General features: G+C 38.0%; 2 protein-coding genes and 1 long non-coding RNA gene across 8 annotated transcripts in view; 2 read left to right on the forward strand and 1 right to left on the reverse strand.

The window, feature by feature from the left end:
• Window position 1: 1 nt before the first annotated feature.
• On the forward strand, window positions 2–13743 carry CFAP96 (cilia and flagella associated protein 96). Of its 5 annotated transcripts, none has more exons than XM_013942122.2 (8): window positions 2–382; window positions 1827–2015; window positions 3070–3289; window positions 5934–6071; window positions 6142–6217; window positions 7492–7671; window positions 9743–9915; window positions 11838–13743. In XM_013942122.2, the coding sequence occupies exons 2-8, from the start codon at window positions 1919–1921 to the stop codon at window positions 11884–11886; spliced, it is 933 nt and encodes a 310-aa protein (XP_013797576.1). In that variant the 5' UTR covers window positions 2–382; window positions 1827–1918; the 3' UTR covers window positions 11887–13743. The 5 variants fall into 5 exon arrangements, with proteins under 5 accessions (XP_013797576.1, XP_067154089.1, XP_013797574.1 ...); XM_067297988.1 differs by having other exon boundaries at window positions 3–279; XM_013942120.2 differs by lacking the exon at window positions 2–382 and adding an exon at window positions 395–504.
• A 126-nt stretch (window positions 13744–13869) lies between these two features.
• Window positions 13870–15634, reverse strand: CCDC110 (coiled-coil domain containing 110). Its single transcript, XM_067297036.1, has 2 exons — window positions 14401–15634; window positions 13870–13951 (listed from the first exon to the last, which is right to left on the reverse strand). Exons 1-2 carry the CDS (start codon window positions 15632–15634, stop codon window positions 13938–13940), a joined length of 1248 nt encoding a protein of 415 aa, XP_067153137.1. The 3' UTR covers window positions 13870–13937.
• A 56-nt stretch (window positions 15635–15690) lies between these two features.
• Window positions 15691–27363, forward strand: part of LOC106484040 (uncharacterized) — a 155827-nt gene continuing 144154 nt past the window's right edge. For both annotated transcript variants that reach the window (XR_010884419.1, XR_010884418.1), the window contains exons 1-3: window positions 15691–15900; window positions 19980–20386; window positions 26455–26576. This is a non-coding gene — a long non-coding RNA (uncharacterized lncRNA). The remainder of the gene's footprint in view (window positions 15901–19979; window positions 20387–26454; window positions 26577–27363) is intronic.

Below are 27363 nucleotides of genomic sequence, written 5' to 3' on the forward strand. Positions count from 1 at the left end.
GTCACGTGACCGGCGCCCCGCAGAGTGCGTGCGTGGGGGGCGATGAGGAAGGGTTACCCTCCCCCGCGCTTGGTGGTGGTGCGCAGCTGCAGTCGCCTTGGGCCGTACCACTGTAGAGAGCCGGAGGGGGGGGGCGGGGAGTCACCCGCTCGCTTTGTTGGACTTTCCCGGCTCCCCGGCAACGGCTGCCGCGGGAGGGCGGGCGATGGTGCGGCGGCCCGCGACGGGTGGCGGCGCTCCCCTCGGCCGAGCCGGCGGCGGGGCCCTCCTGCGAGTGAGGTACCGGCTCCGGCTCCCAAGTACATGCCGCGGGGCTCCCGGCTTGGTCGCCGGCTTTTCATACCCTGCGCGAGCGCACGGTGGTGTAAGAAGTACTAATGACGTGCGTCATGTAACATCTTCCTCACCTACGGCTTTGCATTACACGTGTTGCTCTCTCTAAATAGATACGCTCTTGCTGTCATTTCGAAGGGTCAATATTCACCTCGGTTTCTGCTTTCACAGGTGTGCCCCTCTCATAAGTAACCCAAACTTCATCCTGAAAGTAGTTGCTTCTTCTGCTGTGCTGCTTTTTTTGTAGAGTTCTTCTAGTATCTTCTCACTCTCACGATTAGGAGCCCTTCTAATTTCCAACTTAAGTTTGCCAGTGGCTTATTGCAGCTGTTTGTTTTGTGTCACTGTTGCCTGCCAGCATAATTGTGATAGGTGCTAGTTTGTTACATCAAATCGGGAAGTGATTTTACGATGAAACTAGGCGCTAATTACGGGCTAAAACCACAACATCCTGCAATGAGGGCATGTACCCCGCCTGAGATAATTAAGTGGAGCCAGCGAGGCGGCGATGTTAGTTTAGATAGCCTAATATGGCAATGGCGAGGTCACACAGTTGTAAAATATATGCATGACCTGAGGGTCACCACACACCACGCAGAAGAAGACTCCAGCCTTCATCCCCACGACCACCAGAAGGCTGAAGAAGACCCCCTAGCAACAGCCGGCGCAACCGCAGAAGTTACAGGAAGTGCCATGTATACCCGGGGCTGGAATCGCATATAAGGAAACTGGGGGGGGGGGGGGGGGGGGGGGGGAAATCGCGCGCGCCGTTGGTGGAGCAGGAGACTCCCCGGCCGCCCAGTGCTGTTTTGCTTACTTGTGACTTACTCAATTATTTTATAAATTGGAATTTATGCAACCCGGCCCGAGTGGTTGTCAATTTGTCGCGTTTACCTATAACATAATTAACCCTTTTTCCTCCCTGATGTTGGCTATGCTGAGGGGTTTGTAACAGCAGTTACGCCAAGTCAGGCTTTTGCTTTGCTAAACTACCCAGGGTCTGTTTTGAGTTGCTTTTTCTTTAACTTGGGCAACCAGAATTTTATGTAATACTCTAGCTTATATTTTGTCATTTCATGGTAGCAAGGTATTAATACTTTCTCATCCTTCCCAGAAATTCCTTGGAAGACTCTTTGGGATCGTGCTTACCTGTTTATTGCTACACAACATTGCTAATTCACAATTAGGCTAATCTGCCTCATTTCTTCTCCTCTCCAAACTAGTGAGATTACAGCAGAAATTTTGACCCAAACTGTGTAACTTCAGTAAGAATGGCACCAATTGTATTACAAACAAATTTGTTTTTCTCTCTTTGATGCTTTGAATTTGTTTAACAAAAGAAATACTATAATGCTGTCTAAAGTCCACATAGTGTATTTGACCTGTGAGTACCAAAGCTGCTAATCACTTTCCTCAGATTACATTTATTGGTAGTATTTTTAATCAAAACACCATGCGTTTTACTTTAAATAGTTAAATTCTTTTGTTTGCAGGTGTTGACTTTTTATAGACTTTTGCAGCAGAACAAGTAAACGAGGAGACTTCTACCTTCTTTAGTGCAGTGCTCTGTCATACAGATCCAGCCATGCCTGCAGATGGAAAAAGTGATATGGAGAGGATTGGCCTTTTCAGTGAAATGGGTTATATTACCATTGGAGATAGATATGTATCACATTATATGCGTAAGTACATTTAATTTTAATCACTATTTAGCAATAGGAATACCTCTGGTATTCATCTGCTTTCAGAAAGACTTCATTTTCTTTTAGAGGCAACTGCCTTTTCAAACATGTTCTTTGCTCAGGTCAGTGTTATTGAGAGAAATGCTTGATATGTTGGAATAATATATCAAAGAAAGGAAAAATTCACCACAAAACTGAAAAATGTGTGCGTAATAGATTCATAAAAATTTTTAGGATATGTATTTCTCTTTAAGACTAATTGTCTGCAGATTAGGAGGATCTGTGCTGTCGTGATAATATTTTTTGTATGTGCTCTTTCAGCAGGTTTTCTGTTATAAAATTATATTGTCATTAGATTTAATTTTGTTTTGCAATTTTGTGTGTTCTGATCTGACTTATGTGTGAGTTCCCCTCCCCCCACGCCTTTTTTTTAGGGGGAGCAGATTCTTCTTTTCTTATTCTTGTTGTTCAATAGGATTATTCACTGAGAAAGATAATTTTTGTAAATAGTAAGGTGACAGAGTTTGACCCTCAGTAGCCTCTTTGAAGTGGTACCACAAAATAATCCTGGCTTCTCAGTAAAGATGTTTCTGCTGTGATGTTCTATCAGTGATGAACATGTCCACCAGAACTGAATCACCAGCCCATCACTTCTACTACACTGAGCTGCTGCAGATTCAAAACACCTGACTGGAGGCACTTAACTAGGCTACCTGGTCTCTGTAATTGGTGGGGAAGAGATGCTTCTCTGAAATATCACTAGTAGTGCATAAATAGGCATCTACTCCAGCTCTGAAACACCAGTCAAATGTAACCAATCTCCATTTCTTGTAAAGCAAGTTTAGGGATTAAAGCTAAAACTGGGTACTGGGAATACCTTCCCATAGCATTCTCTTTCAAACGCATCTAATTGCAATACATGATTTACAAATGAAACACTTTGTAGTGCATTACCAGCTCTTTGAACCACCCAGATCCAGACCTTATTTTTTTAATGTAGGCTAAGAGAAGCAATGGTGTCAAATGATTATTTACAGTGCTTACTTTTTTAAAGGCCATTTTAATGAAGCTGCAAGCAAGAACAGACAGATGTTACCTGGGGGGACCAAAACATTGTCAGCTCTTCAGGCAGGTTATTTTGAGCCTCAGTTTGTGAGGATTTTTGATGGTGAAGCCTACTCAAATCCTGTTCAGCTAAGGAGGCGCTATAGATTGGCAGAATCAAAGAAAAATTTGGGCAGAGCTTTCCTTCCCAGTAATGGAGACAAATTGCCGTAAGTGTTGTGAAAATGTTTAAATAAATCTTTTTCTTTTCTGTATGTCAAAGATAACTTTTCACCAATAAATAATAAAGCCTATAATGGGAGTACGATCTTATTCTTTTGGAAAGGTGTGCATGATATAGTGCTAATCACAGTACTGAGTGTAGAATTATGGGTAGCAACATGTAATCAGAGATAAGGAAAGGCTGGATGCTTGTAGAAATCAATTTCTGGTGCTTGGTTTATCTACTGTTTTATGTATGTGTCTACTGCTGTGAACAGTTTTCTCACCTTTAGCTTTTTATTTTCAGTTAAAATGAAGATGGGTGTCGGAAAAGGGTGTAGATAATTAATAAATGAATATTTAATTTTAATTTAGGAGGGAGTCTGTTGGCACTTGTCAGATACAGTATCTTCTCCCTTCTACTTCTGAGCCTCCCAGAATAGAGATAGTATATATATTGCAAAAACATCAGGAAAACAGGCCATTAACTAGGTACAACTTCTTCTCTCACAGAATCCATATACATTATCTTTTTGCTAGAAAAAATACTGATAATCTTATAGGATAATCAAAAGATGTTACAGAGCTAAGGAGTATATGAATAATATTTAAATAAATGTCTTTGCTATTTGCACATTAATTGCATGACAAAATGATGCCAATGCAATTGATTTCAAATATCTTATTCATATGTAACTAACAGAGACTACTTATTCATCTACAACTATACAATCTTGCTTTTGTAGCTGCTGCAAGAGGATTCAGTGTATGTACAAGGCCTGTTTTTTATAGTCTCGTGGTTATATTTAGTCACATCTTTCTACAGCTTTGCATTTGGAAAGTTTAGTGTGTACCTCTTGTGTATTTTATATAATTATATTTTAGAGAGCAAGGATTAGCTGTCTTCTGTCATATGTTACAGAAACAACTTAGTTTTTTAATATGAAAGTAAGACAGTGTGTGTGGACTTTCTGTTGGATGTGTGTGTGCTGTTTTTGGTGGGACAGAAAATGGGTGAGCCCCGTGTTCAAAAGTTTCTTTCAACTACAACTTACCTTCTATAGCAACCAAATGATCTAGCAGGATTTAACTGCCAGAAACACCTAGGCACTAATTTCAGATCCATGTCAGTTGATGACAGCCCTGTTCACTTACTTTCTGGGTTCTGAGTCCTGCTCTTCTCCACTGAGTTGCTTACAACGAAAACCTGCCAAGGCCCCCTTCTCCACACATCGTCTCCGCAAACACACCTGTTGGCTCCGGGTACAGCAGCTCATGCTCTCTTGCTTATTGTAAGGCTCCTGAGTTCTTCTGGACATGAAGTTTAGGACAGGTTCTTTATCCTCTCCTAAATCTGTACTGGCAGAGTAGCACAAAGCAGAGGCTGGAAAGGTGGTTAGGCCACCTTATTAATAAAATCCTCAAGCAATTACGGAGAGTGATTATAGGTTTCTTGTGTCCAAAACTGGCTCCCAGGGTCACTAAGGAAATAGAGCAGAGCTGTATAAGCACTATTACTGTTGGCTGCCTGAATGATAAGCAGCTCTTTGAAATCTTTCGCTTACATTGGAGCCAGATTTGTTGTTGGCTGCAAATTCAGAGGTTGCAAAGATGCCATGTTCTGAAGATGTGACTGAAGTCTGGGCCTTTATTTTCTTCATTTTTCTATACTCTGTCATTATGTTACTGGTATATAAAAAGCTACAAGCAAAGGTGACATTTAAAGAATATCATGAAGTTTGCAAAGCACTTAAAAGCTAGGAAATGCCAAGATGAAGTTTGTCTGTGCATTGTCAGTTTGCCCAATTTTTGTTATATATGGGCTTTTTTGACCATTGTAGCTGCAGCTTAGTGGACCAAATTGCCATTCCAGCTATTTCATCAGTTTATTTGCCTTGGACCTTTTAACCTTTGGTGGCTGTATGATTGTGTACTTTGAGAGGACATCATATACTACCAACAGATACTGATTTTCAGGTTAGTCTTTAAAGAACAATCTTTGTGAATTCCTGCAGCTTTATAGGCTGAGGTGTTTCTCCTAAATGAGTTGTGCCTCTCTTTACTCTCCTTCTGTGACAAGACAGAAAGATAGCCAGTCCTTAACATCACCAGCTATGTCCAGGAAAAAAAAAATCTCTCAGACAGGTACCCCATGTGGCCTGCAGCTCCATTATCATAAGGACACTACATTACTGTTGTCTGTAAACTTGTGGGCAAGGCCATCCTCTTATCATCAAGCATCAATTCTGTTGATCTATTCCTCTGGGTTGCTGTCAGTCCAGTAGGTTTGTGGTGAACTGTGAATATATATTTGTATTGTTTGTGAATCAGTGTCTACCAGTGTTACTTCGTCTTGTTGGGGCAAAACTGAAACAAAACCAAAAGTCAAACTTTGTTAAGCCTATCTGTGTTATTAAGGAGCTTCAAACCTTCATCTTTGCTGCCATCTGTTTCTTTTATGTCCATAATGTTGTACACAGAATTGCTGTGATAATGGATCCATGCACAGTGGATCTGATTTGAAGTTTTATATTTATTTTTTGAGATGTTATTTGTTTGGGTTTTCTGCTTAGCATCATTTTAGCACACTAGATCTGGAAAGCTCAAAATATCTGCAAAGCATTAATTAATGTGTTTATTTGCTATTTTTAGATGTGGACTGGGCAGCTATTATGGAACCATAGGAGGTCCATATGCTTACTTCAGTGCACAACTGAAAGCCAAAGAAAAATACACTTCTCCTGGAAAGAATTTTTATACTAATCCAGGAAAGAAAGGAACTGGATATGGGTAACTTCTCAAGTATTTTATTATACTTTTTTTTTTTTTGACTTCTCATTCATTCATTTTCTTTTTACAGATACGCAAGTGTTACCATAGGTGAACAATATCCACATGCACCTGAAGTCTATGAAGCAGGAAGAATAGATGCAAAGGTAAAAATATTCATCTTTATTATGTATTAGTGCAATGATTATTTATTACAATTTACATGAACTTTTTCTTCCCTGTGGTGTTTCCTTTGCTTGGAGTTGACCAATGTTTATTTACAAAGTAGTAGGAGGAAAATGAATTAATCACCAGCCTGTAAACAAAATTAGTTATCATTAACTTATTATTTTTCCTTTTAGACCACAGGGAATATCTTGCCCAAGTCCCACCATTCAGGACTTGACCTTATTTTTTTTTTATTTATTAGAGCCCTTAAACAACAATTTTAATAATGACCAAATAACACCAATAGCAAGAACAATAATACTATTTCTACATTGTTATAAGTAGAATGGGGCCTCATTATACAGATGCTGTATAAGAACAAAACTTGCTTTTTATCACATAAGTTGATAAATCTAAGAAAGCTACTAAACTTGCTGGCACTGATTTTAGTTAACGTGTATATTTTCATCATATGTTGTAAAAAATGGCAGCAGATGGATTATTTTTGGTCTATGAGAAAAACAAGATCAGAAGAAGCAACTTGGTTACCTGCAGCTGAGGCAAACTTGGAGTCAAAATTAAGCATCCAGTGCAGATAGTGAGAAGCACTGAGAAAAGAGGGATGTAGGATTGTTTCTTATGAGCTGGGTAGAGAGAGTGATAGGGAATTTGCTCTGAGACCTGAGCATGAATCACCTCAGTGATACTGTATTAGTAATGATGCATTTCATACATCTTCTAATACAATGTTAGTTTTAGCCTATTTTATTTAAAAAAGGAATCTGAGAAGAATAATCAACAGCTCCCATGATAAAATGAACCAATTTTTAGAGGAACTCAACTTAGTGAGGTGCTCAGAATATGGGAGATGTTTTTGGAAATCTTTTCACCAAGCCCATGAAAATGTAGTGGCAGTCTGGCCAGGGTTTTATGCAGCTGGGATGCATGAAAGCAGGATTTTCAAGCATGTATGTACACATGTATGCCTAAGATACAGGTACACAATGCAGTTAGATACATCTTAAATGTACAATGCTTTTCCAAGCATTTTCCTACCATACTTTGCTAGTGATTGTTGTGCTTCCTGGTTAGTGTCTCTGTATGTTCCATTATACATGGTGGGTATATAAAATACCTTGATGAAACAATAGCAAAGAAAGTTACAGTGAACATTCTCCAAGACTGAATTTAAATGCTTTTAATTTTTCTCATATGTGAATAATATGCAATAAAAATGCTCAAGATTATTTTTTTCAAAGTACTTCTTTTACAGAAAGCACAAGAGGAACATCAGCGTTTGGTTAAAGGAGGGCCTTTCAAGTTAAATCTCTATCCCCGGGAGTATTTTGACATGAATCCCTATTTTAATGACCAACCTTTGCCACCAGTGAAGCAACAACCTCCAGGAAAGAAAATTGCACCACCTTTTAAACCAAGTTCTCCTGCTAAAAAGGTTAGTTTATTTTATAGCTGCTCCATACAAAAGGTAAGTATTCAGGTATTTCCTGCTAAAAGCTTTGCTTAGAGTACATAAAGACAGAACTCAATGTTTGGTTTTGCTATTGCTTTCTCACAGAGGAAAATACAAGAGGTATTATTCAGTTTACTTTGTTTTCAATTTCCATAGCAATGAAATGCTGTTTGACCCAACCTAATACCAAAGAAGACTGATAGTTTTAAGTAGCTTGAGAAGGGTTTCTCTTTAAAACCTGCATAGCGTTGTTAACATATAGTAATTGACTGCATAATGGCAGGAAAAAGATACAAAGTGAAAGGTTATGCAATACATGACAGTAAAGCTGGATTACTGTTGCAAAATGAAATGTGCTTCTATTTTGGAGTCCTTCTATCAGTTGCTTGCATATCGTTTTTGAACCTGTTGATTACTCTCAGCCTATTTAGACAAAATTCTAAATGATAGTTCCTAGAAGTGTCATAGAAATGCATGGCCAGAAGGAGCAGAAAGACTCAGCAGAGTGCCTCTGCTCAGGGAAAGGCTGCAAAGTAAACTCATGAATTATCTGCTCTGTTTGTCTACCAGCAGATACAGATTTGGAATCAGCTTCAGAATTTGCTACCTCTTGAGTAGTTAGGAGAAAAGCAGGGGAGGGATGGGAATAAATACAGGTGAGAGGGCTTGGGAGACATAAGAAATGAAGCCTGAAATTACTGTTGGGGGGGGTATATAGGAACATATGATGCAAAGGAAATCATCCTTCATTAGTCCAGTTACTAAGTGTTGTTATTTCTTAAAATCTAAGTGGGGATTCTTGCATTCTATAAAAAAGTGAAAACGTGCATACTTTCATTTCCTTTATGTCTCGACCTACTTTTTGAGATGAGATACTAAGACACCATTCACCTTAGGCTAAATCTTAATGTCAGTTTGAAACGGGTTTAAGATACAGATACATAAATCTCTCTCTTAAATGACTCTAAATACCTAATATAATATCCCCTCAATCTGTCACTTTTCTGCTCTTCATTTTGGAGTTCCATTTGCAGTCATTTAGTACTGTGCTCTGCCAATCACTATTTTCCGATTATTCTGTCCTTCACCCTTGACTGATTTGATTGACCTTGATTCATCTTAGGAAGATGACGCCAGTGATGAAAATATAAGTATTCAGAAAGAGGCAGCAAGAATGCTTATGCATACATTATGCTGTGTTCAGCCTCACAGATGAGGCATCTGAGATCTTCAGGAATGCTGATCTATTCCTCAAAGTCAGCTGCTGAAAAGTCAGCATGTCCTCTGGCTGACAGTGCTGCTGATCCTACTCCTGGCTCTCCATCCTTCACACCGTATATACTGTCCCTGACTATTTAAATTGTATGTGCTTCCCAGGCTACTGCACATTCCCCCTTTGTTATATAAATTCTTATGGGAAAATGTTCTCACTTGTTTCAGTTGATTCATTGCATCACTTACTGTTGCGCTTTTCAGGAGTGCAGCCTCAACAGACTCTGGCATTTAGCTGTACTAGGGGATTGCACAGAATTAAGGTCTCTACATACCTGTTAACTAAAATTTTCCACTGTTGTAGTACTAGTGGGCATGACGTTACAGGAAAAGCCAATGCTCTGTTCAATCCTATAAGTCAGAAAATATATTGATAATAATGCCCAAGCCTTTCCTTTTGTAACAATCCGTAAACTTGTTCTGGACATGGAGGTGTGCTAGCAAACTAATAGTGACTTAACAATTCCATTTTTAGCCACAGCATAATAGTTCATTTTAGTGGGTTATGTTTTTATTTTTTCCATCACACTTTTAAGATCCTTTCTTCAGAATTCAGGAGACTTATAAAACAACATTTTAAATCAAGAATTCATCAACATAATTGCTAAATTTTTCCTAAAGAGTTTCCAATGCAAGTTTAAGCAGTATGTGATTTCTGTTTTTTTATATAATATGATGCAGTCGGCTATGCAGTATTCATACTTGCTTTTGCATGAAAAATATTTTAATTAACTCAGTTATGTTATAGATTGACACTTTGAAATTTTTCCTCTTTTTTCAGCCAGGTGGCATGAAAGGAGGTATATTTGATCCTTATCCAAGCCATTCTGATGACCCCTATGTAATTAAAAAATCTAAGGCAGTCACAACAAATAAAGGGGGACAGATTTTTCATCCTCCTCCTGGACCAAAAAGCAGACCTATTACAAGCATAATGACTTTAAATGTCACAAGGTAAGCCACTTTAAGTTCATGTTTCATGTATGCTGTCAGCCAAATGTCATTAGCCCAGCTGTTTATTACTGTCCAAAGTAATTGAATCTTTTAAAACTAACTCATTAAAATTATATAAAAGTAATTAGGTTTTCTTTACCTTATGAGGAACTAATTATTAGCAAAAGGATAAGATATAAGGAACTTGGCTTTCAAGATTTATTCCTGCTCTCTTTTGTAAATTCAGGTTACTTTAAAAGGCTGTACATATCCTAGTGAGCTTCGAAACCGTGCTGTACAAATACCAGTGTTAAAATAAGTTTTTAAATCTTTTCCGGCTTGCTAAATATAAAAAGACCCAGAATGTTCTGTGTTAAAAACAAAATCTGTTTTTGTTTTCCCATATGTTTATAGCATATAGTTGGCTCCCTCTGCTGGCAAGCATAATACTAGGTAACCTAAGCCTGTGAAGCTTTTGAAACCACGGTATTCAAATTAGTTATCCTAACTATAAACATATCACCATGTAATGTTAAAATTCCTTTAGCAGGGGTTTATAGTACAGAATGTATGTGTGTATAGGTGTATATGAGCACATAGTTCATTACTTTTTAATCTTAGTGAGTATAGCTTATATTTAGAATAAACTTATTTTCTCTGCTTCTATTATAATTCAAGAAGATAATCAAGACCATGTTCTTTAGAGTTATTTAGAGAAAACACTTTCAAATGCAGACTTCTAGGACTTGCATGTAGAAGAGCTAAATATAGATGCATGTGGGGGGGGGGTTGTGTTTTTTTTTTTTTTTTTTTTGCATGCTCCAGCAGTAACATGAAATATTTTAGGAGAATTTGATTAGTATTTGAAAAAAAACTGTCTTAGTGGAATCTGTTTCACATCTGTGATTTGCCTTTTATATATATGTGAAGTCTAAAAAATACATCTTCCTTATCCATCCATTGCTGGGCTATTTAATTTCATTATTTCACCATGTATCTGAATTTGCTTGATCACTTTTTAAGTTGCAGGGGCAGTTTGAAGTTTTTATTTACACTGAAAAGGCCAAAACAGAAGCTACATATTGCTCCACATTGCTTTTTATTACTAATTGAAAATAAGAAGATAGGTACACCAAAAACGTTGATAACTAGCAACACTGATGCAAGAAGGTACAACCTTCCATGCACACACTGGTCCTTATAAACTATTAAAAAGGAAAAAGAATGGTATACTGGTTGAGTAGCCTTTTTATCAGTGTAATTGTTCATATTATTATTTCTCCAGCTGATTAAAAGATCATGTTTCCAAAGGAGATACTTTTACTGGAAAAAAATAACTTGTATGTGAAGTAGGTCTTAAAATTGAAAGGCAGGTGATTGTGAAGAATCACTATGTGTTTGCAGATACAATAAAGACAGACTCATTTAAAATATTTGTGAAAGCAGAACAAATTCACAAATCCAACTGAGTTTCCACAGAGAGAAATTAAAACTAGTATTTAAAATTCTCCACTACTATTTCCCTCCTAAGAATTTCAAAGAATGTGTTTTTTTGGCTTTATTTTCTTAAATTTAATGGAATGAGAATTGTAAACTGCATTTATTTTAAGTGTGAAACTCATAGCTCCTAGAGTTTAAGAAATGTGGTGGGAAATATTTTTTTCAAAATATCTGCTTCCTCCTGAATTACAATTCTCTATATTCTTTCCAGTAGAAAGTTTATCTTCTGATATTCAGACCCTAATCCTACAATTGGATTTGCTAGTGTGGATTCTTGCTCACATGCAGAGCTCTGTTGAAATCAGTTGGTCTTCACAAGGATTCAAGTCATTAAATCTAATTACAGGATTGGGGGTAGCCCTGTTTTTCATCTTTCACAAAAAGTATTTTGTACATGGATATTCTACACAAATCTAATAAGTTTCTCTTCATTTGTTTTTCAGATCATTAAATGTAATGAATTACAAGACCGCATGCTTGACATTGTACTAGGTACAAACAGTGAAATAAAATAAAGGGTATACTTTTTAGACTCTGTAAACTCTTAATATGGTTGCTAGTCAACATTTGAAACAAATAAAAAAACAATTGGAAAAGTGAAATTAAGGCATATAGGGCAATCCAATCTGTTTAATTATTGAGAATATAATTTTTTTTGTAAATCTCAATCTAAAATAAATAAAGTTATGTATATATTAAATCCAAGGTTATATTTTTATATGTTAAGCTATTTTTACATCCTACAGCTTAACATGGTTTCTGAAATATATTTTTACAAAACCTTATAATATGTAATTTAGGTTTTAAAGTTACTACATATTGCAGTGGAGGAAAGAACATATCTTTTGAAGTGAGTATCAATATATATATATTAACCAAATAAGTCACATATTGCCCATAGTGAAACTAAGGTCACTGTTTCCCTTTGGAAGAAATAAAACTTGATGTTTGTTTCAACCCTATTGAATCTATGTTTGTGTGAGAACTGTCTTAAGAAATATCTCTCTTTTAGTTATGATGAGCTTCTCAAAATGACCAATACCAAGCACTGTTCAAAATCAGACCACACGCAGCCCTTTGTAAAGGGAGTCATTTCTATTTACCAGCATCTATTTACCAGTCCTCCTGACAACTGTAAGTGCTGCCATATTCCCCAACAGCAGCTTAACTTCACTTTGTGTACATGGAAGGATCCTCAATCTCAACTGTCTTGCAAACTAGCTACTTTCCAGATGGAACTGCAATCTCAAATATATATCTTACCTACATCTTAATAAATTTTGTCAGGATTTTTATGAGATGAAAGAAATTTCTTTTTGTGAATCAAAACTAATTTATTTTTAAAATTTTCAAAAAAAATCAGCATTTATGTATCCAAGTTATTAAATGAAGGCGACATGTCTGTATTCACTTTTATTAAAGATTTATCTCCCCACTGTAGAGTATTCTTGGAATGGTATTCTCCCTGCTATTCACTGACTAATAGTTTTTAAAGAAAGTCCAGAATGGATTTCACAATCCCTGCATCAATGAAAATCCTAAAAAATAAAAATAAAAAAGGCCAGGTCTTCCAGTACTTATTCGGGCATAAATTCCCTTACTTTGAGATCAACAGGACCCAACAATATTTTAAATATTATACAGAATTTTTGATGTTTTCTCTGTTCAAAACCTAGGACAGATAGAGTTCCTTCCTTCCTTGTTTATACCATGTACTAGATAATGGTACTTGTGATGACCCCCGGTACTTTAGTGTTACCTTTATAAGAATGTCAGGAAAATATGCCAATGTTGTTCGCTGGTGAACTTTCCAGACTCAGTGTTCCTAGGTAGACTGAAAGGCACTGTACTTCTTCCTGACTGCTGTTCTGAGCTCTGCCTCTCTGGTCGCAGATGTAGTACAGCTCATGAAGTCTGCACTGAAGTTTTTCTTTACATCCTTCTGCCTCTTCTCGTAATTCTTCCTCTTCTAGTTTCTTTTGTATTTCAGTAATCTTTTCACTCACTAACAAAACTGGAATACTGGAAACTGATTAAAATGTATGGAGCTTAATTTGGAGAAAACGAAACAAAAAAACCCAATCCAGCCTATTAGAGAAGTATGTACCTTGTGTTGATTGAAGGTAGACCAGCATTATATGTCAGCTAAAACATATGTAAACAGAAGCTTAATTCAAGTTAGGCCTTCTTGCAGAAGTCACTGGTGAAATGTTTGTGGGATGTATTAAAATGTTCAGCTAGAGGGTTATAAGACTCTGTTCTGAGTCTGAAACCTTAAGGACAGAACTCCATCTGCTGTAAACTGTCACAGTTAAATTTCTGTAGACCACTCTTTTGTGTAAGGATCTGCTGTTGTGAATCTGTGGAGTTCAGCCAAGTATCAAAAAAAAGCAGACAGGACATGGCTTATTGTGAAGTTTCATAAAAATCAATAAGCTTCTTTTTAGAACATAACAAAAAAAAAAGCGACTGGACATCCGCACTATAACATTTAAAAGAAAAATGTTTATTACAGTTTCTTTGAAGCAAGAGCCTGCTGTAGATTAACAGGAATTGCCTGTAAAAGAAAAGCAGTTTCTTTCTTTAAAAGGTGGGAGAAACTGTTTCCTGGAGACACTGCAGGATACTAGCAAAAAAAAGCCCAGACTCAAGAATTATCACATTTGGAGATCAATCTAGAGCTCACTGCAGTCAAATGGAAAACTTCCCAAACTTTTTATATGCAGTGGAGCAAACCCTCATTGTGGTTTTGCTTTACAGGAATACATACATTCTGTAGAATCTTTTTTTCAGAAATCTTTTTTTCCTTAATAAGGTATTCTTAACCTGGCATCAGACTTAACAATAGCAATAACCAAATGTATAATTTTTCTAGTTAAAACCTGAAGTAATATACAGTGTTGGTAATGATCTTACCAGAAAAATCAGATGAGGAGGATGAATGGTGTTTAGTGAAGATAGAAAACAAAAGATTGCTAATGAGATATTGCAAAATAAAGCTCCTACCTTGTGAATGGCATTCCAAAGCTGTATACTTTGGATCCGAAATTTCTTTGTGAATTTCAGTGGAATATTCAGAGTAACCGTTATCTTGCTTAATGCCAGAACTGTAACCAGGTTTCCTCTGCCCGTGGACTAGAGCTGTAGCTCGGCCCCGGAGATAAGCATAATCCTTATGCAGATGGCGGAATTCAAACCGTAATACATCTCTCTCATTTTCAACGGTCCGCAGATGATTTTCTAATAGCAAGTGTTCTTCAGTCAGTTTTCTAATGTCACTTTCATATTTGGAAGCTCCTTGTCTGTATTCCTGAAGCTCTTTCTTAAGTAACTGATTTTCCTCTGTGATGTTAGTTATTGCCGTTGATAACCTCTCGCGTTCTCTGTCCACATTGGTCAAATTAGATTTTAAAAGATCAATATCTGCTTTTGCATTTCTGAGTTTAGTCATGAGTTTCTTTTCCATATGAGCTTTATCTGACTGGACTTTCTCAAAGTCCTTCTGCAGCATCTGTTTAGTATTAGAACATTCCTGCAGGGTCATTTCAAGGTTAAGTTTTTTGTCTTCCAGTGTCTGCATTAACTGAAGAAGAGTCTCCAGTTCAGATTTTGCTGTAGTTTCTTTTTCTTTCATTTGCTGTATCTCACTCTGATTTCTTTCAAGCTCTCCCTCTAGGGAATTCTTTTCTTTTATAAGTTGGGATGTGCCTGTCTCAAGTTTTTTATTTGCTTCTTGTAACATGCAACATTCCTTTTGTAAGGACTCTACCATTGCATTGAGCCTTTCTTTTTCACAGGTAACAACAGTCATCTCTTCCTCTACTTTCTGGTTCTTAATTTGAAAATCATGTAGTGCCTGTATTGTGTGTTGGCTTCCGTTATACAGTTGACTCCTCTCTTCCTCAAGGATTTTTTTCTGATTCTGGAGTTCTTTACATTTTCTTAACAACTTCTTTACTTCCCTAATACATTTCTTACTGTTGTCTTCTGATTTAACTAATTGGCTTTGCATCCTTTTCTTTTCTTCAGCTAAATCCTGAATTTGCTTATTGTATTTTGATATTTTTTCTTTCAAAGACTGTATGGTAATATTAAGAGGTTTCACTTTGTTCTTGAGAATTAAATTTTCATTCTCAAGATCATGTACTCTGTTTTGCAGATGCTCAGAATTTTTCAGGGACTTCTGCAACACTTCCGTTTTCTCATCATATTCACAGGCTACTTTGATTTCACTGACCATCTGATTTTCAAGCCTCAGTAATGTTTGATTTAAAATATTCAGTTGTTGTTCTTTTTCTAGATGCTCTTTATGATCAAGCATTATTAACTCATCTTTCACCATTTTGGAAAAAATATTAACCTGGAAACTGTCACCTTCACTGTAATCGCTTCTAAATTCTTTATGTACATTTTTGCTTTCAGATTCTGCTTGTTCATTGCATACTGTTATAGAAGAACTCAACATGTTGACACATTTGGAGTCTTTATAAAATTCTTGATCAAAATGTAGGTCTCTTTCTTTAAGTGAAACTGAAACAATATGTGATCCATCTAAAGAGCCTGCAGTTCCTGTAGTTTCTTTTGATTTTATGTCATTTAATTTTTCTCTGCATAAAAAGCCAGATTTTTCTGTATTATTTTCTAACAAATCAGAATCATTACTGACTGACTTCTGAAATTCTTGTTTCAATGACTTGTTAGGATAGTTAATGTTGTCTGTTACATAAAATTCTTTGCCATATTTGGGAGAAAGTATGGAAAGTTTAGATTCATTCAAAATTACCTTTTCATGGGCAGCATTCAAACTTTCTGTCTCCAATTCAGCACCAGGTAGCAAATGGCATATATATTCATTTTTTAGTGCAAGTATTGTTGTGTTTCCCATTAGATCTTCTGAATTTTCTACCTTTCCAGTTGCTATGGTTTTCAGTGAAATACTATGTGACATTTTTATATCACTGACCATATTTCCAGTATTGGAATTTGCTTCCACATGCTCATCAGTACAGGGTTGTTGATCACGATGAACTTTTTTCTTATAAAATGGTGATTCAGGATTTTCTGCAGGCTACCCCACAAAATAAATAAAAAACAAAGGTACAAAAACTCTTATGCTGTAGGAATTGTTAAAAAAAAAAAAAAAAAGCAGTACTGGAAGCATAAGTAAACATAACTAAATTGTTATTAAAGCCACTTATCAATCACAACTCGTATAGTTTCTCTCCCAATGTCGTCTACCCATTTGTCATAAAAAAGAGTAAACAGAGATGAGCAACAAAAATAGGAAATTATCATATGCCCCGCTTCATTTAGTACTGGGCTTTGAAGCCAGCCCAAAATACTGAATAAGCATCTTAAATGTAAATGTACTGAGTAAGCATCTTAAGTTTAGGTGTATTTCAAACAGAGGAGAGATGGCCTAAGAGAGCTCACAGACTGCAGTTCTAAATGATTGTTTTATCATCCCAGGCCCTATGAAGTAAGGGAAAACTGGAGTTCACACTAAATAGGCAGAAAAAATAGGGTTTATGCTGTATTTCATAGGACTGGGACGAAATTTATTCCATCTCCTCCTTTCTCTTCTGTCCTCATCTCTCTACTCTGTCTCCCTGTACTCTTTGTATTGCATTCCATGTCTGTTGAATATAATCCAAGTGAATTTTTGGAAGATTAGGTAAAGTCTTGTCTGTGCAGAAAAGAAATTGAGCTTTAATCATAATGGGGGAAGGGGAGGAACACTACTGTATATGTAGGTCTTCCCACAGCTGTATTTATAGTAAAGACTTTGAGGACTCTCTTGTGTCAGAATTATGGCAAAGTTGTACTACAGAGAAAAGACTCAGGGAGAAGATACTATTTTTTGTCCCCACAATATCCCTTGGGTTATTTTCCAGAAAACATGTAACTTGCAAAACCTGCAATCCAGCAACATCCTTAAATAACTTGTTTGTAGGTAAAAATTGGTAAACATACCAGAGATACATCACTTGGTGTGCTAATCATCAGCATCTTGTCAGACCTACACAGTGGAGTTTTCATTTCAATTATATTTTTATTTAGTATCTCACTAATTTCAGACTGTACCTGGAAAAGATTGAGATTGAAAAAAAAAGTAAAAATATTTAATTTTTGGAAAATATCCTATTAATCAAGAAGTTCTTTCTTAGGAGAGAGAGCCTAGATTGAAGTGCTGTAGGAATATGGATTTGTGTATAACCAAGTATGTGTAAAGTTAAATATCCTTCCAGCATCAGAGCTTTTGCTTCTATATAAAGAATCAGATAAAATGATGGCAGAAAAATGCTCCCAGCATTTTGTGAAACATAGCAGATTGAAACAGTGGAGCAGGTTCTGCTGTTTACTGGCAGTGACATAAAGTGCAACTAAGTTCTTTGAAAACAGCAGAGCTTCCTTGAATTTATAGTGATATAAAGGATATCTAATCCTTTCCTATTTTTCCCCACTCAGTTTCTTTCTCCTTCTAGATTTTTCTTATTTTTTTCTTAGATAGTCTTTCTAAGCCTCCAAATAATACTATGATTAGGACACGACAAGAACCTGTAAGTAGATTATTTTATCAGCTATTTTAGGATTAACAAATGATTAAACATACAGTTAATGTATGTAATAATCTAAAAATAATTTGAGATCTTAGTTAAAATACCTATGGCAGTATCTAAAAACTCAGGAGGAGGCTTTTGTCTTTATTTTAAGAGTATTTGGGGTCTGCTTTTACCATGTTAACATTCTCCAGAATCTGTTGACGAAGAGTCTTAAAGGATTCCAGCTGTTGCTGAAGAATCTACAATGTATAAAATAAATATTGAAAAGTTGGTAGGTGCTTTTGAGTTTTTTAAAATATTGAGATGAGTTAGGGTATTTTCTTGGTTAAACTTATGTTTCTTTTCCAATTTTAAAATTGTTTTCATTTAGCCTGAATCAGTGAGAGTTCATCAAATGTTTTTTCAATAGACATTTAGTAATTGACATAATTTAGTAACAGACATTCAGTGATTTGCAGTACCAGAGGATTTCAGCATATTTCTTCATGGACAGTTATTCACATCACAAAAAGCAGTGTCACATCTGGCATTACTTTGGGATCTTAGTCTTTGCACCGAAACCAAATTGTGAATGTGCTCATGTTAGAGTTCATTCTTCCAACTCCAGAGATCATCTTTCAGGGTTAGACTGAGCTGTACAGGTCTGGACAACATAAGAAAGTTGGACTGACTATAGGATTAGAAATCAGGAATCCTGTTATTCTGCATTATCAAAAACTTAGCAAAGCTAAGCTCTAATGACTTAAGTGTTTAAAATAAATCTTGCAAATTCTTTACAAAGATCAGAGAACTTTTTTTTTTTTGTGAATGAATCATTATTAGGTCATAGGAATTCACAGACTCAGTGAAAATCTCAGCTAAAGGAATGAGCATGTGCATATGGCAAAATACATCTAGTTTTCCATGTGTTCAGCTTTGGAAGAGAACTCCCAATAAGCACAAGGAAAAAGGGCAGGTAAACAAACACTGTACATCATAGACCTCATTTATACAACTATCCTGGCATTCAAAAACAAAAACATCCTTTGGTAATTGTTATTTAAAGGGAAAGTGGTGTTTGACAGTACACTGTCAGCTTCAAAATTCTTCAGCAAATTAATTTCTTACTGAAAAATACCAATAAAGAATGACACCTCCTATTGTATGGCATTAGAAGTATGTTGAAACAATTAAACAGTCACTGTATTTATATTCATATTAACCAATTCATATTCATTGAACAATGTAAAAGAGACTAGCTTTAAATTAGAGAAGACTGCGAATACTGGGAATTAACACTTTGCCATAGCGGGTGTTGAAAACATGAAATAAGGCACCTTTAACTGGTAGCCTGAGCTGCTCTTGCTGCTCTGGTAAAGTCTGGCACGGGCCAGATCGTCAGCAGTGTTTCAGCCACTGCAAGAGGCATGTCCATCTGCAAATTAAGTACCCCAGGTGGAAACGCTGCCAGCTGGGACTGCCTGTGTATTCGGTCACGCCGCCCCACTCTGAACTGGCCATAGAAATAGTGAGCTTCGACAGTTGATGTTTTGGGTAGTGGGAATCAAATTGGCTTACTTCCAGTGCTGTTTGCGGGGGAATTGGATCTTCTGCTCCTGCTGTACGCCTGTCTGAAAGCAAAAAGGCACCTCTACAGCTAACAGTGTCTGGAGCTGGCGGGAAGAGCCGTTCTGCTGGGGCTGGGTACCAGCGAGGGAAGAGGGCGGCAGCTGGGCTGGGCTGAGGAGGCACTGAGGATGTGAGAGCTTGCTGCTCTGCTGCTCTGCTGCTCCGAGCCCGGCTGTCGCTCCCAGCGTGGGGCAGGATTGCAGCGGCCGGGAGGTCCCCAGGGAAGGAGCCCAGGCTGCCGCTGAGAGCGGGCGGAGGGGTTCCTCCTTGACAGAGGCAAAACAGGGACCGCTGGGGGACGTTTGTCACCACCACTCCTGTTGAGGCGTGACAGCCGACCCCGGGTTGAAGAGGGATATCCTTTATTTCTAGTACGGGTTATCTTTCTGACTTTTTTTTTTAATCCCACCACAGCTGTGCCTGTGCCCACCACAGGAGTCTGCTTTGGCCTGTACCCATCCCATGCCGCCCGTGATAACCAGGTCGAGGGCCACGGCAGCATACTAGTGACCTTGCGGCCGCGATGCAGTGAGGAGTGCTGGTGCCCTTTTGTGACAGTGACATCACAGTTTGCAGTGACGCCACTGTGTGAGGGCGTGATGACGCTGCAATGCCTTCGGGGTGCAAAACGCCCCGGGCGCAGCCAGAGGCGGCAGGACCCGCCCGAGCCGCCTCTCGCCCTGCCCGCGCGGACGGGACTCACTAGATCCGGCGCCTCGCGGCATCTCGCCCCGCGCGCGCGCCCGCCCGCACCGCCTCTCCCGCGCCAACGGTCTCAGCTCCCCGCTTCCCCGCCCTCCCCGGCCCGTTGGCGTTGCCAGGTAACGGTTCTGCTGGGCGAATAAGCGGGAGGCGCCAGGCGCCGCTCGCGCCTTCTTTTGCAGCCCGGCGTGAGCGGCCCCTGGCGGCCAGGGGAGCACCCGCCGCGTGCGCGAGCGGCCGGCGGCGGCCGTTGGAGCCGCGGCCGTTGGAGCCGCGCCCGGGGGCGGTGGCAGCAGCGCGGCCCCGGCGGCGCCCCGAGGCCTTCCGAGTCGCGGAGGAAGGTTGGGAAGTGAGTGCTCAAGGCAAGGCAGCAGACGAGGGTACTGGCACCGGTGGCTGCCGCTTTTGATGGCGCCTGACCGCTAAAGCCCCCTCCTGCCGCCTGGGAGTTGCTCCCTTTTTCAGGTGCGTGGCCTGGCAGCGCCGCGCAGGCTGGGTCGGGCAAGGCCTGTGCCTGCCGCGGGGTGGGCGGCTGTCTTGCCTTGCCACCCCGCTGATGGCGGGTTGCCAGTTTGGCATCCCGCATGTATTCTGAGAGCTGCAGCATGTCCAGGGTGTGCTGGGAGGCTCAGCCTTTGGCACGACTTTGTTCAAAAGCAGCTCTGGGAAATCTGAGGGAAATATTGCTGTGTGCCAAGTGTTTCTTCTTTCTCTCTCTATCTCCTTTTTTTTTTTTTTTTTTAATTTTCATTGCACAGATCTCCCTGAGTTGTCACTCTGGGTGGGCTTGCTTTTGTACAGTCACATCTGAGATTGTTTAAATTTTTATGTAATATTCTGCCATATATTGTTTAAACAAACAAGTTGTGTCAATAAAGTTATATCCTTTCATGAAAAAAGATTCCCTCCCAAAATAGCTAGAGTGCTAACACATATATGAACAATATTCGTTGTTAGTGTTTCCTGTTTTCTGCGATATCTGCTTAAAGTAATAAAGCAGACATTCATTATGAGTAACCTGTATTCATGTGAGTAGACCTGCTAAAAGGTTACTGATGTAATTAAATGACTCAGGTGAATACAGCCTGTAGTTTTAGGTGTAGATTGTTAAGCCTGGTAAAAGCCTCATAAAGCATCTGTAATGCTTCTAGCGTTACATATATTGGAAGACTTTGGTGACAAAAGCAGCTGCAAACGTAGATCTTCAACATTCTTTTGGGAAGCAGTACTACCAGACAGTTACTTAAATTTTAAACTTTATCTGGTTCAGGGTGTTAAGAGTTGTATAACAAAGCTAATTAGAGAAAGCTATGTATTTTTAAAATCCAATTTTACATGAAAACTAGACATCTGATTGGTGGAATTTATTGATGAAAGATCAAATTCAACCTGAAAATTTTTATTCTGTATTTGATTTGTGTGTAGCTATTTCATTTTTTTTTAAATAGGGATAAAGAAAGTGAATAAATTCATAGTATACTTTGCTAACTAGCCTTAGCGGTAGGAGATGCTGAAGAAATTTCTGATTTTTTTTTTCCCATACTCTGTCATGGGACTTCTCATCATACAGTTTTTATCCTAGAAGACTGCACATGTACTTATAGCATCAGAAGATTATAATTCAACAGACTGAGGTAAACACGTTGATAATGGTAAATATCAACATCATTATGGAAGGATAGTTTGCAACTATGTAGATAAAAGAGAGTCAAGTTGGGACCATAGCGCTCAATCCTTAAGAGTGGCACAGCTGTAACAGTCAAGGTTTTCAGGCTCTCTAAATAATTCTAATGTGTTTTTGATGTTAGTGAACCCGTCTTACACCTGTCGATGGACAGCTGAAGAATTCAGTGGCTGGAATTAGTCCAACAGTATTACACAACAGTGACAAACATGCAAATATTATATTTAGCTACTTACTCTCCAACCCAGAATTAATTTTTTTCATTTTTGTGGCATCATAAGGGAAAAAATAAAGCCTTAGCCTATGGTCATGGTCCACAATTAATAGAATATAAAATCTGCCACAGTGATTTTTTCATCTACTTATAGTTTTTGTTTATTTTGGATCCTACTCTGACATTAGTGACACCGTGGACTTCAAAGGTGTTTCTTCAATACTCCTCTGCAAACAAGACTAGAGTCAGAAGCTTTTACTGGGAGTAACTGGTGGAGAAATGAGTTCTTAACGTTTCAAAAGTGTTTTTTTAACAGTTTTTTGATCTTTGAGTTATGATTTCAGTTTGTCCTTAAGATATGCAGGCAAATCCAATATGGCTTTTTTGCATTGGGCTTTTTTATTAAAGATCTTTTAGAATTGTTTGTAAGTTGTAAAAGACTGTATTATACCATAGAAAATCTGGAAGAAATCAGGAGGCTTTGCTGCCAATGAGAAGAACAAAAATGAAATGGTGATGCAAGAAAAGTTCACTGTTTAAAGGAATGTAAAAATAATTTTCAGGCTCAGCTCTTTCCTTGTTCTAGTAGAAGCTATCAAAACTGTGGAGATTTCTCAAAATACTGAATCTTCATTGTCAAAGAAAATAGAAACATTAAGATCAGTGAGTTCTTGTACTGATGTGTGTGAGGATTTACATATGCAACAAGTCAAGTTAGTATTACCAGGAGTCTGTGTGTGAATCTTAGACAGTGAGAGAATAAATCCTGTAGTACACTACTAGTTTAAAGAACCCAGGAGAGATTCTAAATAATGAAACTATAAATCCACTCTGAAAAAGATTGGAACTCTTAGAAAAAGAACTTGGAGAGTTTCCTCATGCTATTCTGTTGCCTGTTCACACCATCAGAGGGTGTGCTATGGAGTCTCTTTCTAGTATTTCTGCATTGTGATTTTCCTGGTTTCCTAAAAAGCCAGCAAGAGCAGCAACAGCAACAATACGACAACAGCAAAAGCCTGCTGGAGTTCTCAGTTCCTGTTTGTGGTTAAATAAAAAAGGTCAGCTATTTGAAAACTGAAAACAGTTTTCTAAACAGAATAGGTTAATCCCAAATTTGATGCAATGGGAGAAGATATGGAAGTCTTCACCTGCAAACAATATGATCGTTGTAAAATTCTGATTTATATATTTATCTGAAACAAGACCAATACCTCATGTTGTTTTGAATAAATCATCTTGTGCACTTTGTTTTATTAGTAAATGTTCAGAAATGAACCCACGAGAAGTCCTTTGTTTGTAATTCTCCAGCAAGAAAAACAATAATAAATAATAGAAGATAAACAGTTTGTTCTTTTTGGACTTCTTAGACAATTCACAAGAAAAACCTCCCAGTGCAAAAAGAAGTGCCAGGCAGTTAAGCACTGCATGAAATGATAGAAAACAGCAGTGGGCCTTCAGGTATATGACTGCCAATGAAGAACCGGTTTAGCTGGTTTGAGTTGGTCAATGTTGTGTTAGCAGCCAATGAAGACATATGTAGCTGTCTTTTTATACCTCATGAGCTCTTTTCTATAATATTTTTAGTTACCTGTTTTTATAATAAAGACTTACCTTAATTATAAGCTCCAACACAAGAGATTTCTCGTAAAAAGCCACCCAAAAATCTACATAAAAGACATGCTGGCAAAAGCAGACAAAAACTTTGCAAAACAGAGAAACAGAAGAAAGACAGGGGTAGATAAAATAAAGCAGTTGCAACTAAAACATCAGTGCATCTGAAACTTTCCAGAAATGCAGCAATGATTGGACAAAATTTAAGAATTCCTTCAGGAAGCACTGAAAAGTAAAATGAAATGAGTAGCCAGGATTCTGAAAGATGTGAGATTCGTTTAGCAGCATGCAACTACATGAGCAAGGACAAGCCAGTCATGAGACCGTACTACTGAATTTGAGGAGTAGTGTAGTCCAAGAAAGAGCAAACCTTTCAAAAGATATCAATTTTAAGTGACAAAAAGATGGAGAAATTTGTGAGGCATTCTTAACATTTTTTATGCTGTTGAGCTAACTTGGAAGAGCTTATAGAATCCATAATTCAATATCAAATTTTAATGGCTATCAAATATGAAAAAAAGTCTGGTAGAAGAAGACTCAATGTAACTTTAAAAATGAGGGTTGGAATTTGCCAGGCTTCATAAATTAAATTTATCAGATTATATGTTTTGGCAAGAAAGCAAAATCTACTGAAATATGTAGAGGCAAAGCAAAAGTAAAACTTTCAAGGAGAAAATGATGGGATGAAAACAGAGTTGCATTGTAGGGAAGAGCTAGGAATGCACTTAATGAAAGTAAATAAACAAAAGCAGTCCAGTCTGTATGCACAAGAGCAAAACTGTTTTAACCAAGGCAGCAAACAGGGATAATATAAACCTATAAAGAAACACATTACAGTGTTTTGTGCAATGAAGAGTATTTCAGCTGTAACTTTCAAGACCTCCAAGCTGCCACTGTTCTCCTGTGTCTTAGGACACAGAGGCTCTTCAGACCAGGACTCCTGTGGCTACCAAAGCTGGCACAGGGGAGAAATCTCTCAGCTGAGCCGATGTTGCACAGTTCCAATCTTTCTGTGTAGGTGGTGGAGATTAATGTGTGCCAGAGGATGGTCTTGGCATTCATTTCTAAATGGGACTGGATGGACCACATTATGTGTGTGTGGTACCCGGGGTGGCCTGCTCACCTTGTCCCCCACTATTTATTTCAGGAGCTGAGGGCCAGTGACTGGAACCTTTTTAAGCTGGGACATGCTGTCACAGGTGAATGTGATACCTAATGTCATGTTAAAGGTTTTGGTGAGAAAAATGAGTCATATGACACAAGTGTGTAATTGGCTGGTCAGATTACAGGGAAATCATTTCTGCTCTGGGGGTAGGTGAACTAGCTATGGAGGTAAAACCTAACCTTGAAAAAAGAAAGTTATTAAAAGAGTACCTATTCCAGGCCTCAGGAAGAGAATATAAACTGTAGGAGGACAAGTTCCAATGAATGAGGAAGATCAGTTTCCAGATGTTTTTACTAGATAAATGTATGTACAAAGGCAGCTGTTTGTCATGGAGTTACTTCCTTGTTTATAAGGTGGTTTGCCAGACAGGAGCAGATACGGAGAATGAATGGAGGATGTCTTTAGGTTCTTCCATAAAAGGATGATAGAGATTCTGAGGCTGTGGATCATACTCTGCAGCTATGTTGGCTTAAGCTGCCTCTCTCTTGACAGCATGTTTCCTCTGTGTGGACTCAACTGTTTGTATAGCTATACAGTGAATCAGATTAGGAACTGAGCTGGCTTGAAAGCAAACACACTTTTTTGGCTGTTTTTTTTTTTTTTTTTTTTGAAGTTGACCATTTCCTTGAGTTTTACAAACAGCGGTGCCCATACAACTGAGGGACAAGTACAAGAACAGGTTGCAAATGGCCATTTGGGGTGAAGGGTACTGGGCCTGCTAATGGTGCTGCTGAGAAATTGCTTATAGAATCACAGTCTGATTTTCCAGGTTCCAAAAGAGAACAAGTTGCAGAGAGGCTAATGGATCAAGAAGCTGATCATGGAAAGAAATGAAATGTAGAGACTGAAACCCATTAGATAATTCAGATATCTGTGAAGCAGAAATTCAGGAGACCAAGTTAAAGACTAATTGAGAATTGCTACAAACACATGTTGTATTATAAGTACTTTTCATTTTTTTGGGGAAGGAGGCATGTAAGTATACTTAGTCCTTTAAAGCTGGACTGAAGTATAACTCCACTGGAGCACCCTGGTTTAATTATTTTTTATTTGTTACTTCTGTGTGAGAAGCCTTAGAGGAGAACTGCAGCTCTCTGTATATTAATATAGTAAAGATTGATTTTTTTTTCAGTACTGATGCAGGCTTTTCATTACTAAAGTATCCACTGAAGACGTCTCACCTCAAAGAATCAGAAAGTAAACATCCTTTACATCCCAAACAGTAGCTAACTTCTTGCCTCTGCCAACTATAATAATTTAGTTGTGAACATCTAAAACTTTGATACTTAGCAAAATATGTATCTGTACTGGATGAAAACATTCTTCTTTGTGGGAGGGACAAGGAAGTATTCTGAGTGAATATTTTGCCTGGAAAGAGCCCTATGTTCGCTTGGTCTGAGATGCTGTGCTATTCAGCAAGAAGAAACCTTTGAAAGAGGTTGCTAATAGCCTGTGTCCTGAAGTAACATTTTAATTTATTGTATGAGTTATGTCTTTTTCTTACTTCTTACAGGTAGTCATTTTAACTTGGAAGAGGCATTCTCTGAAGATGAAGGTAAATTGTTCCTACTTGAAGACCTGAGAGGAATTCTGCTTTTCCCTTCTATTCTTCTGACTGATGATTCCAATAAGCAGGTATGATTAGAGGTTAATATTTTGAAAAAAATTAGAAATAGTGTCCTTTTAAAAACTGATGCTGAGCACATTCCCCATCCTTAAAGAGACTGAAGAAATACTAACTTATTTTACAAATTACTTCAACATCATCTCATGAAAAGCTTTAGATAAATAGTAGGTATTACTCTTTTAATAGGAGTGCTCAAGAATTGCCAGGGATTACTAGTATTTTCCTTAACTAGAGTCTGACATTGGTTGCATTCATCTTAAAGAAAGCCTTACAGAAAAAGTCAGCAACAATGTTCATTAATTGCTTTTATTAAAAAGAAAAAAAAAAGTGAGGCATATCTTGAAACAGTCCATTGTCCTCATCGCTGCAGTATTTGAGGCCAGCCTGTCTTGATTGAGACTGTATGTCCTAGGTCTTAATAGTACCATGAGTCTTGTTTGGGAAATCTGGGTTAAATGTGAACAGCTGATTGAATTTGTCAGTGTCCTTAAATACGATAGAAATATTAGAATCAGCTACAAGGACAGCTGTCACCTCTTGATTATTGTGAGATGATGGGTGGACACATTCCATGAACCTTTGAACAGATGCAACCTAGACAGGTTTATTAAAACATTATAACAGTAAGTATTCAAGTATGTGAGGCATTAGGATCTGATGGGGTGATCATAGAGCTAGAATACATTAAAGATTTGGAGATGTCAGTTTGGTCCTCTAACTTGAGAAGCAACGTATAAGTCAGAGCTACTCTCAATGTACTTAAACTGATGTCTTTCAGGGAGGTCTGAAGTATCA

Source organism: Apteryx mantelli, chromosome 5 (genome assembly GCF_036417845.1).
Source record: "Apteryx mantelli isolate bAptMan1 chromosome 5, bAptMan1.hap1, whole genome shotgun sequence".
In the NCBI taxonomy this organism is placed as follows: Eukaryota; Metazoa; Chordata; class Aves; order Apterygiformes; family Apterygidae; genus Apteryx; species Apteryx mantelli.